At 43.3% G+C, this 12,034-nt stretch overlaps 1 protein-coding gene across 1 annotated transcript in view; it reads left to right on the forward strand.

The window, feature by feature from the left end:
* Positions 1-12,034, forward strand: part of CADM4 (cell adhesion molecule 4) — a 512,369-nt gene that overhangs the window by 403,854 nt on the left and 96,481 nt on the right. Inside the window, exons 3-4 of the mRNA XM_053691199.1 lie at positions 8,822-8,974; positions 11,459-11,593. Coding sequence (XP_053547174.1) covers positions 8,822-8,974; positions 11,459-11,593 — 288 coding nt within the window. The remainder of the gene's footprint in view (positions 1-8,821; positions 8,975-11,458; positions 11,594-12,034) is intronic.

Raw genomic sequence — 12,034 nt, forward strand, 5'->3', positions numbered from 1 at the left:
TAAATGCATCAAATGTGTGATTGGGGATTTTATGCCTCCCCCTGAGAGTGTCTCTGTTTGCATGTAACCTAAATAAAAACCAGGCTGTGTGTGCCAGCACATCAGACCTATTTTGACCCTCTAACTTGCAGCTTTGACTCATGTTTGTAGGGGACAGCTATATCACTACAGGGATTGCTATGCTCTTCATACTCCCTTAGCTACAGGGATTGCTACAGAAGGAAGAGGTTCACCTACTGGAGCCTGGTCGTAGGTCCAGGGCGCAGAGCAGACGGCGAGATACCAGCCCAGCAGCGGTGGTTCATAGAGTCTGCGTTACTTATTGTGACTACGGTGCTGCTGCTCCTTTGGTGAGCGCTAGGAGCATCCTTTTCTACGGTCCAACTTCCAGCCAACCTGGAGGCAACCGTAACATTTGGCGGCAGCGGTGGGATAGCGTCCTAGCGCAAGGAGCAGCACCACAACAGCACTGGTATCGTAGGAGAGTTATTGAGGGCAACGCTAGCCACTGCGCAGCGTCCCTACCTACAGCAGCATGGAGCTGACAAGACACTGGTCAGAACCCTGTGAAGAGCACCTCAACCTGATCCGTCGCTATGAGGGCGCTGATTTCGTTCCAGAGGTAAAGAGGCGGCTAGTCCGATATGGTCCAGACCCTGCGCAGGAGGTAGTCAGTCGAATCATCCGAAAATTGGCTACTGAGAACGAAGCGGCACGAGCCTTTGAGCTCCAACTGTGGAGTTTGGGGGTATGGACACCTGCTCTCCAGCGGCAGGCTGAGTTACAGGGGGCAGAGACAGTTGGTCCTGTCCCCCAGCAGCAGAGTGAATTGCAGGGAATTGGGAGCCCAGACTCCATTCCCCAGCGGCAGGCTGAGTTACAGGGGGCAGAGACAGTTGGTCCTGTCCCCCAGCAGCAGAGGAATATGCAGGGAATTGGGAGCCCAGACTCCATTCCCCAGCGGCTGGAAGTATGTATGGGAGAGGAGCTTGTTACCCCCTCTCCCCAGCGGCAGCTTAACGCACCAGGGGGAGACAGTAAGCCCCACAACCGTGCAGATGGGACCGTGGTCTCTGCACTTACAGCACAGGGGGCAGAGACAGTTGCTCCTGTCCCCCAGCAGCAGAGTGAATTGCAGGGAATTGGGAGCCCAGACTCCATTCACCAGCGGCAGGCTGAGTTACAGGGGGCAGAGACAGTTGGTCCTGTCCCCCAGCAGCAGAGGAATATGCAGGGAATTGGGAGCCCAGACTCCATTCCCCAGCGGCTGGAAGTATGTATGGGAGAGGAGCTTGTAACCCCCTCTCCCCAGCAGCAGCTTAACGCACCAGGGGGAGACAGTAAGCCCCACAACTGTGCAGATGGGACCGTGGTCTTTGCACTTACAGCACAGGGGGCAGAGACAGTTGCTCCTGTCCCCCATCAGCAGAGTGAGATGCAGTGGATTGGGAGCCCAGTCTCCATTCTCCAGCTAACTCCTAACTTGGGCCCAGGGTTAACAGTGGAGATGTTAACCCCCACTGACCCCCACGTTCCCTTTGCCACTGGGCAGGACTATGCCCCAATGCCCCCAGCAGAAGAGCTGGCATCAGGACAGAGCGCTGCTGGCCTCTGCCCTACAGACCCCCAAGTACCATCAGCTATTTGCCCAGCTGCGCCAGGAAGGCAGAGGATGCTACACTTTCATCCTACAACCTGGAACCTACAGGCCAGTACTACGTATTGTGGGGGGGGCTACTTTGCTGCTAATGTTTATTTGTGGGTGGGTTGCGAGACTAACTTAGGCACTGACCGACAGAAGGTCAGGTGCCTGGTTAGTCTCCCTCCAAAAGGGGAGATATGTTACAAACTGCTATTTGTAACTGGCCCTTTAAATGAAAATTTGCCCTGCTTCCATGGATCTTGGAGAAGCCTATTTGCCAGCCTCCTTCCTCATGACTATGGCCCCTGGAAGATTGTGCCCCTGAGAACATATTAACTTTTATTGGGTGTGTATGGCCCTTTAAGAACCGTCTGGGGACATATTGTGACTTTGGTGAACAATGCCCCTTTAAGACTATGTCCCCAGACCTGTAAAATAGCTTGTCCCTGGCTTTCTCCCACTTGGTTCAGTGAATGGGACTTGCTGAGCCAGGTGCCACACAGGCAGAGTGTTCCACAGAGGGGGAGCACTGTTACAGAGGCATTGGTTTTCATTGTGTGCCATTAAGTGCTATGTGACAGACCCTTCGGTCAGAACTACAGAGATAACTTTGTTCAGCTTCAAGAAGCATTCTAAATACAAGTTTGCTGGGATCAGCTCTAATTAAGTTTAGTGATAAAACATTCCCATTGTCTAATCAGACTGCTAGTGATAAGGTGGACTGCATTGTTTTATTGTGTGTAATGTTATCTGCTGAAGTAATGTTGTGGCCTGTAAAAGGGCGTTGCCTCTCTATCTAAATGCATCAAATGTGTGATTGGGGATTTTATGCCTCCCCCTGAGAGTGTCTCTGTTTGCATGTAACCTAAATAAAAACCAGGCTGTGTGTGCCAGCACATCAGACCTATTTTGACCCTCTAACTTGCAGCTTTGACTCATGTTTGTAGGGGACAGCTATATCACTACAGGGATTGCTATGCTCTTCATACTCCCTTAGCTACAGGGATTGCTACAGAAGGAAGAGGTTCACCTACTGGAGCCTGGTCGTAGGTCCAGGGCGCAGAGCAGACGGTGAGATACCAGCCCAGCAGTGGTGGTTCATAGAGTCTGCGTTACTTATTGTGACTACGGTGCTGCTGCTCCTTTGGGGAGCGCTAGGAGCATCCTTTTCTATGGTCCAACTTCCAGCCAGCCTGGAGGCAACCGTAACAGCTCTACAGGTTGAAACCCCGTTGGAAGATATTATTAAAAAGCTTAAGGCCCTTAAGCTAGCAAATTCATTTGTTTCTGACACCGTTGTTCATTTAACCAAGCTAACGGCTAAAAATTCAGGTTTTGCTATTCAGGCGCGTAGGGCGCTATGGCTTAAATCCTGGTCAGCTGACGTGACTTCAAAGTCTAAACTTCTCAACATTCCCTTCAAAGGACAGACCATATTCGGGCCTGGACTGAAGGAGATCATTTCTGACATCACTGGAGGAAAAGGTCACGCCCTTCCTCAAGATAGGTCCAACAAATTAAGGACCAAACAGTCTAGTTTTCGGCCCTTTCGAAACTTCAAGAATGGCGCAGCTTCAACTTCCTCTAACACAAAACAAGAGGGAACTTTTGCCCAGTCTAAGCCGGTCTGGAGACCTAACCAGGCTTGGAACAAGGGGAAACAGGCCAAGAAGCCTGCTCCTGCCTCTAAGACAGCATGAAGGAGCAGCCCCCGATCCGGATCTAGTAGGGGGCAGACTCTCTCTCTTCGCCCAGGCTTGGGCAAGAGATGTCCAGGATCCCTGGGCATTGGAAATTGTGTCCAAGGGTTATCTTCTTGAATTCAAAACCTCTCCCCCAAAAGGGAGATTTCATCTCTCACATTTATCTGCAAACCAGATTCTTACATTGTGTTCAAGACCTCCTAGTTATGGGAGTGATCCACCCAGTTCCGCAGGCGGAACAGGGGCAGGGCTTCTATTCAAATCTGTTTGTAGTTCCCAAGAAAGAGGGAACATTCAGACCAATCTTAGATCTCAAGATCTTAAACAAATTTCTCAGAGTCCCATCCTTCAAGATGGAGACTATTCAAACCATCCTTCCTATGATCCAGGAAGGTCAATATATGACTACCGTAGACTTAAAGGATGCTTATCTTCACATCCCGATACACAAAGATCATCATCGTTTTCTCAGGTTTGCCTTTCTAGACAGGCACTACCAGTTTATGGCTCTTCCCTTCGGGTTGGCCACGGCACCAAGAATCTTTACGAAGGTTCTAGGGTCCCTCCTAGCGGTCCTAAGGCCACGGGGTATAGCAGTAGCCCCTTACTTAGACGACATTCTGATACAGGCGTCAACTTTTCAAATCGCCAGGTCCCATACGGACATTGTTCTGGCATTTCGGAGGTCCCATGGGTGGAAGGTGAACGAAGAAAAGAGTTCTCTCTCCCCTCTAACAAGAGTTTCATTCCTAGGGACTCTGATAGATTCGGTAGAAATGAAGATTTACCTAACGAAGGCCAGATTGTCAAAACTTCTAGACTCTTGCCGTGTTCTTTATTCCACTTCTCGTCCTTCAGTGGCTCAGTGTATGGAAGTAATCGGTTTAATGGTAGCAGCAATGGACATAGTACCGTTTGCCCGCCTACATCTCAGACCGCTGCAACTTTGCATGCTCAGTCAGTGGAATGGGGATTACACAGATTTGTCCCTTCTACTAAATCTGGATCAAGAAACCAGGGATTCTCTTCTCTGGTGGCTATCTCAGGTCCATCTGACCAAGATTGGACTATAGTAACGACAGATGCCAGCCTTCTGGGCTGGGGTGCAGTCTGGAACTCCCTGAAGGCTCAGGGCTCGTGGACTCAGGAGGAGGCACTCCTTCCAATAAACATTCTGGAACTAAGAGCGATTTTCAATGCTCTTCAGGCGTGGCCTCAGCTAGCTGGGGTCAGGTTCATCAGATTTCAGTTGGACAATATCACGACTGTAGCCTACATCAACCATCAGGGGGAACAAGGAGTTTCCTAGCAATGTTGGAGGTTTCAAATATAATTCTATGGGCAGAGGTTCACTCTTGCCATCTATCTGCTATCCATATCCCAGGAGTCAATAACTGGGAGGCGGAGTTTCTAAGTCGGCAGACTTTTCATCCGGGAGAGTGGGAACTCAATCCGGAGGTATTTGCACAGTTGATTCAACTTTGGGGCAAACCAGAACTGGATCTCATGGCGTCTCGCCAGAACGCCAAGCTTCCTTGTTACGGGACCAGGTCCAGGGACCCCAAGGCACGCTGATAGATGCTATAGCAGCGCCTTGGTCCTTCAACCTGGCTTATGTGTTTCCACCGTTTCCTCTGCTCCCTCGTCTGATTGCCAAGATCAAGCAGGAGAGAGCTTCGGTGATCTTGATAGCGCCTGCGTGGCCATGCAGGACTTGGTATGCAGACCTGCTGGACATGTCATCCTGTCCACCATGGACCCTGCCGCTGAGACAGGATCTTCTACTTCAGGGTCCTTTTTTTCAACCATCCAAACTTAATTTCTCTGCGTCTGACTGCTTTATCAAAGCGTGGTTTCTCTGAATCGGTCATTGATACCTTAATTCAGGCTCGAAAGCTGGTTACCAGGAAAATCTATCATAAGATATGGTGTAAATATCTTCATTGGTGTGAATCCAAGGGTTACTCATGGAAGGTCAGGATTCCTAGAATATTATCTTTTCTCCAAGAAGGATTGGAGAAGGGATTGTCGACTAGTTCCTTAAAGGGACAGATTTCTGCTCTGTCTATTCTTTTGCACAAGCGTCTGGCTAATACTCCAGACGTTCAGGTGTTTTGTCAGGCTTTAGTTAGAATCAAGCCTGTGTTTAAACTTGTTGCTCCGCGATGGAGACTAAATTTAGTTCTTAAAGTTCTTCAAGGGGTTCCGTTTGAACCTTTGCATTCCATAGATATCAAGCTGTTGTCTTGAAAAGTTCTGTTTTTGGTAGCTATCTCCTCGGCTCAACGAGTTTCAGGAGTTATCAGCTTTACAATGTGATTCTCCTTATCTCATTTTCCATGCTGATAAGGTAGTGTTGCGTACCAAACCTGGGTTTCTTCCTAAGGTGGTATCTAATAAGAATATCAATCAGGAGATTGTTGTTCCTTCACTATGTCCTAATCCTTCTTCAAAGAAGGAACGTCTATTACACAATCTTGATGTGGTCCGTGCTTTAAAATTATATTTATAAGCCACTAAAGATTTTTGTCAAACATCTGTGTTGTTTGTGGTTTACTCTGGACAGAGGAGAAGCCAAAAGGCTTCGGCAACTTCTCTTTCTTTTTGGTTAAGAAGCATAATCCGCTTTGCTTACGAGATTGCTGGCCAGCAGCCTCCTGAGAGAATTACAGCTCATTCCACTAGGGCAGTAGCTTCCACATGGGCTTTTACAAATGAGGCTTCTGTTGAACAGATTTGTAAGGCGGCGACTTGGTCTTCGCTTCATACCTTTTCTAAATTCTACAAATTTGATACTTTTGCTTTTTCGGAGGCTGTTTTTGGGAGAAAGCGCCTGCCTTGTCCCTCCCTTCATCCGTGTCCTATAGCTTTGGTATTGGTATCCCACAAGTAATAGATGAATCCGTGGACTGGATACACCTTACAAGAGAAAACAAAATTTATGCTTACCTGATAAATTTATTTCTCTTGTGGTGTATCCAGTCCACGGCCCGCCCTGTCATTTTAAGGCAGGTGTTTTTTATTTTTAAACTACAGTCACCACTGCACCCTATAGTTTCTCCTTTCTCTTGCTTGTCTTCGGTCGAATGACTGGAGGTGGCAGTTAGGGGAGGAGCTATATAGACAGCTCTGCTGTGGGTGATCCTCTTGCAGTTTCCTGTTGGGAAGGAGAATATCCCACAAGTAATGGATGAATCCATGGACTGGATACACCACAAGATAAATAAATTTATCAGGTAAGCATAAATTTTGTTTTCCCTACATTAGCTCTTTACTTGACAGAGAAGAGCACTCACAACCTGTAAAAAAGGGGAATACCTTGCCAAGCTGTGGCTTGAGACACCTTTGAGAATTGGGGTGCAACAGGAATAATTGGGTTGCATCCCAGTACCCCTAATTAAAGTTCAAATTTGTGCTAAGTTGCCAGAGAAACAGACAGTTATGCTCTCTACTCTCTATGCTTACATTTTAAATAAAATGGTGAGACATTAGTTTAAGTATTCCAACTTCACATAAAATACTGCTCAGTGAAAGGGAGATGAAACAAATTATTTTTCTTTTATGGTTCAGATAGAATGCACAATTTAAAAAAACAAACAAAAACATTCCAATTTAATTATATAATCAAATGCACTTTGTTCTGTCGGTATCCTTTGTTGAATAGCAGATAGGTGGGCTCAGACGTGTGAGCAGGCATCTAGAAGACTATGAGCTTGATTTATCAAGCCCCTACGGCTGCAAGTTCTCACAAGAACACCAGACCGCTGCTTCCCTAAGCTCTTCGCCACCTCTTAGGTGGCGAAATTCAATCTCCACGGTCGAGTCCGACCGAGGAGATTGACAGCTCCTGCCCGCATGTGATTGGCTGTGCGCGGGCAGGGGGCGGGATTATACGCGAGCGCAAAATTGCGCTGCTGTGTAATGTTGATTACCTGCGGGTAATTTTGCCCCGCCACAGGCGAGGGAAGGCGTACAGGGACGCATATACGTGCCCCTGTATGCCTCAGCTTTGATAAATCTAGCCCTATATGGCAGAAGTTTTGCAAGAATTCGTTAATAATGTTATACATTGTGCAAATATTATGCAAACACTGCTGCCATCTAGTGCTCAAAAGAATTCTTGGAACATTATTACCATATAATTTTCCAGACACATGCACTCTAACTACCTAGGTATTCTTTTCAATTATGAATACCATGAGACTGATTTAAATCTAAAAATAAAGTAAATTAGAAACCTTTTTAAAATTGTACCCTCTATCTGATTCCATGAAAGAAAAAATTGTGTTTAACACCCCATTAACTTTCTTATTGCTTTTCTTTTTTTATTTTGTCTTCCAAAGAATACTGGGTTAGTCCATGTGCTGCTTGTAATTATTATCTGTGCAGTTTTCCACAACATATGTTTTATAATTTTACTTATTTGTACACCAATCTGTTAGATATCCGGTCCATGTTTCATCGTATACCATTTTTATAGCATTGACCTGTCCTACATTTATAACTGAGTTGCGCTCAGTCGTTTTAATCTTTGCCTCACACCTGTAAATCTATAGAAGCACAGAAAACATCTACCCTAGTGCAGATCTCAAAAGATTTGAAAAAAGACAAATTCAACTGTTTTCATATGTTAATTCCAAATCAGCACTTTTTTTGTTCCAGTAAGTCCTTATGGAGAATAGATACATTCATGAAAGGGAATTTAGAACAATTAACCTCATGTCTTCCACAGAATGTTACAATGCATTACTATGTAATGTGTTGCAGCCTAGTCTGAAAGCACAGCAATAAAGAAACAAAAATTCTCCAGATTGCTAACCTCACCTTTTCTGTTCTGTCTCCCGCTGTTTACTTGGCAAAAGAAAGAAACAGATAGAATTATACAGAAAGTAGGAGCTGTCTTTTGTTCTCTCTCATGGTTACACTAATTCTCTCCCTTTCTTACTCTCATTTTCAGATCACTGTTGTCTGTTAGCCATGGTGTAATTATCATTTCCTTTCTCATATTCTCCGTTTCACTTGATCTACTTCTCAAGCACTCTCATTTTGTACTTTTGTAAAACACACCCTGCTTTTCCATTCTTATACATTTATATATACAGAAATTGTATGAACTGCATCTTCACTAACCAAACATGACAATAATCAGGGTGCCAGCTGGGGCGATAAATAGAAAGTATACAGACTGCACTCACTCGGTTTCAGACAAACTTCAGTATTTCTTTATTCTGATGACGTTTCGAGGATAATCTCCCCTTTTTTCAGACTGTCATCAGCTGTCCTACTCTGTTTTAGTGTCTCTTTTCTATCTAAAGCACTCTAATTTTCTCACTCTTTCTGTTCTCTCATGCTCACTCTTTCCTTTGATACTGATCATCATTTGCCTATTTTGTTTTCAGAAACTGACTTCCTCACTCAACCATTCTTTCCATGTTCCTTTTTCTCAGCCTTCTCTCTTTTATACTCTTACCTGCAGCTCTAAGGGATGAACGTTTTCAGATGGTGGAATTCACCCAGAAGCTGGTAAAGATCCATCTGACAAATGCGAAGTTGGATGATGAAGGCGGATACTTCTGTCAGCTTTATACAGAGGATACACACCATCAAATCGCCACACTAACTGTGCTCGGTGAGACTCTTAGATTTGTACAACATAAAAATACTGAGTTCAGAGTCCATTTGACTTTCAGCAACTTACAGGAGGACAATACTCTGCTGAGCATCTAACACGTCTCAGAGACAACACATCAGCAATCACTCACATGAACAGTGAATATGCCACCCACATCGCAACATACGTAAAGGGACACTGAATCCAAATTTTTTCTTTCATGATTCAGATAGAGCATGCAATTTTAAGCAACTTTCTAATTTACTCCTTTTATAATTTTTCTTCGTTCTCTTGCTATCTTTATTTGAAAAAGAAGGCATTTAAGCTTTTTTCTGGTTCAACATACTGGACAGCACTTTTTTATTAGTGGGTGAATTTATCCACCAATCAGCAGGGACAACCCAGGTTGTTCACTAAAAATGGGCCGGCATCTAAACTTACATTCTTGCATTTCAAATAAAGATACCAAGAGAATAAAGAAAATTTGATAATATGAGTAAATTAGAAAGTTGCTTAAAATGTCATGCTCTATCTGAATCATGAAAGAAAAAAATTTGGGTTCAGTGTCCCTTTAACACAAAATGTAGAGCCCAACATTCAGTTCAGCCAATGACACTCAAATAAGCTTCTCCATTACTCATCATCAAGGTCATAACATATATGAGTTGTACAATGAATTTCAAGCTGTGATGGTACTTAATTCAACAGCACTTATCTCCTTTTCCAAAATTTCATACAGCTGTAAATATAAACTGAAGCAACCAACGCTATTCTCAAAGCCAATAGCCTAATTATTCACTAACCCACAACTGCCAGCCAATAAGTTTCCAAAGCATTCCCGCAGCAAGCACTGTCACCAATGCAGCAAAATCTACCACATTTAAAACAGCTCCCAATGTTCAGGATAGCCCAATATCAAGAATAGCTACCAACCTCCAGCCCAGTTGCCAACAAAATTAACTAAAAGCTCTCACCAGACTCTTTTGCTTCTCTAAGAGCTTCAACTTCTTAATTTCTATTTTTTGTGTGCAGATAATTCACTACAGCTCTAGCCATTCTATAAGGAGCTGATGAATATGTAAAGAAAATAGTGTCTGTAGAGAATGGTGTGTCTAGAGCAACCATCATTGTCTGGTATAGATTATAATCCCTAAAGCAGCATCCACTGTCTGTTTTATTATTTCACAAGAGAGAATCTTGGCTTGATATCTGCCATTTCTAACTGGAATTAGCTCCTTCTGCCAATGGTCAGTCTATCTCCAGGCATCCAGCTCCATGTCTGAAATTGCTCCCAATGTTCAGTAGAGTTACCATGGTCAGCCAGAGCTTCCAGCGTCTAGTTTAATTTGAAACATCAAGCCTTTCAGTTTCCAAAACAAAGATCCTGCTGCAAAAAATGTGAAAGATAGATTTTAAAAGCTCACCACACATACATACCTTTACTAAGGCCAGACACCTTACTCTTTCAGAATTCCAACACTGTGTCTTGTAATACACCTACTCTTAGTACAATACCTAACCATGGTACACCCAACACATGACATTGGAGAAGACACTCGTAAAGTAAGACTGTTACATAGAAACTTAGACTGGAATAAATGCACAATACACTCAAAAACAAGTGTATTTGCACCTGGATATCTGAGTTCAGCCCCCAAGCAATTAAACTGTACCCAACAGGCAGAATAACCTAATATATGCAGTGAGAATGTACGTAATACAAAGCACAAATCAACACTTTATCTAATATAGAGTACTTATCCAATATATATCTATTTGTATTATTTATTTAGAAAACATTGTACAAACAATATGACAATACAAAAGAAAACAAAACATTATCTGAGAAATATATCTACAAATCAAAAATGTATTACATATATTAATGTATATTCTAGCAATAAGAAAATGTTATTTTTATATCATTCTCTAGCATATCTGCATAAAGTCCCCAAACAGCTCTGAAATTCTTAAAACGTTGGTATTTATCCCCCAACATATCCTATTGTTCAATGACCATTTGTTTCAACATCATCTGCTCAAGATAGTTATTTGAAGGTGGAACCTTAGATATCCATCTTATAAAGATTAACTTCCAAGCAAGAAGGATGACATTAACCACAAATTTCTTATTTTTATCTGACCAACCATCTTCCTCAAACAGTATATTTAACTTTGACAAATTAATTTTAACTTTTAGGATTTTAGAAATAGATTGAGACTTTGACCTAGAATTGCAATACCACTGGGCAATCCCAGAGATAACGAGTCAAGTTTGGACATGGGAAAAAGTGCTTTGGAAATTGATCTCTAAGATCATTTCTTCATTTGGCAAGTTGACCAATAGTGATGTAATCTCTATTAATCATTTGAAATTGAGGCAATCTCAGATCCATTGATAAAGTGATATTCTTAACCCAATTAAAACATATTTATTTCCCTATTTTAATAAGTGTTGCACCCATGTTCTACACTCTCACCAATAAATTGTTTCTTCCATAGTGCCCCCTGAGAACCCACTAGTGGAGGTAAATGAGCAGGCTGTGGAAGGGGGGGAAATAGAGCTGACATGCATCTCCCCTAGAACAAAACCTGCAGCTTCTCTACGCTGGTACAGGGACCGCAAAGAACTCAAAGGTGAGCCTATGTAATGTATAAATGTAAGCTGAGAGGTCTGTCTGTTATTCTTATGGAGAAATGTGCAATATAAAGACTCAAAGTATAACCAGACCAGGCCATTTATAAAGCTATTTTCAAGCATTAGGGCAGGTCCATGGGGAAATGTTGTGTGTTCACTTTTCATTGAAATATGGAATTATTACAGCTGCTTGTTGTGAGAATAGAGGCGACTGAGGCAGTGCCGTGTTGCTGGTGCTTTTCCTTTATGGACTGTATTGTCCATAAAGATGTTATTTATGTGTACTATATTGTAGGTGTTTGTTACACTCTGGGCTAGTTTACATTCCAGTTAGTTACTGGTAGTGACATGAAAAATCTCTATAGACTTAAAGATATAATGTTTACAACTGGAATTCAAAGTAGCTCTGGTTGTGTGTGTGTGTGTGAGACACAGTGTGT

This window comes from Bombina bombina, chromosome 8 (genome assembly GCF_027579735.1).
Source record: "Bombina bombina isolate aBomBom1 chromosome 8, aBomBom1.pri, whole genome shotgun sequence".
NCBI classification, from domain to species: Eukaryota; Metazoa; Chordata; class Amphibia; order Anura; family Bombinatoridae; genus Bombina; species Bombina bombina.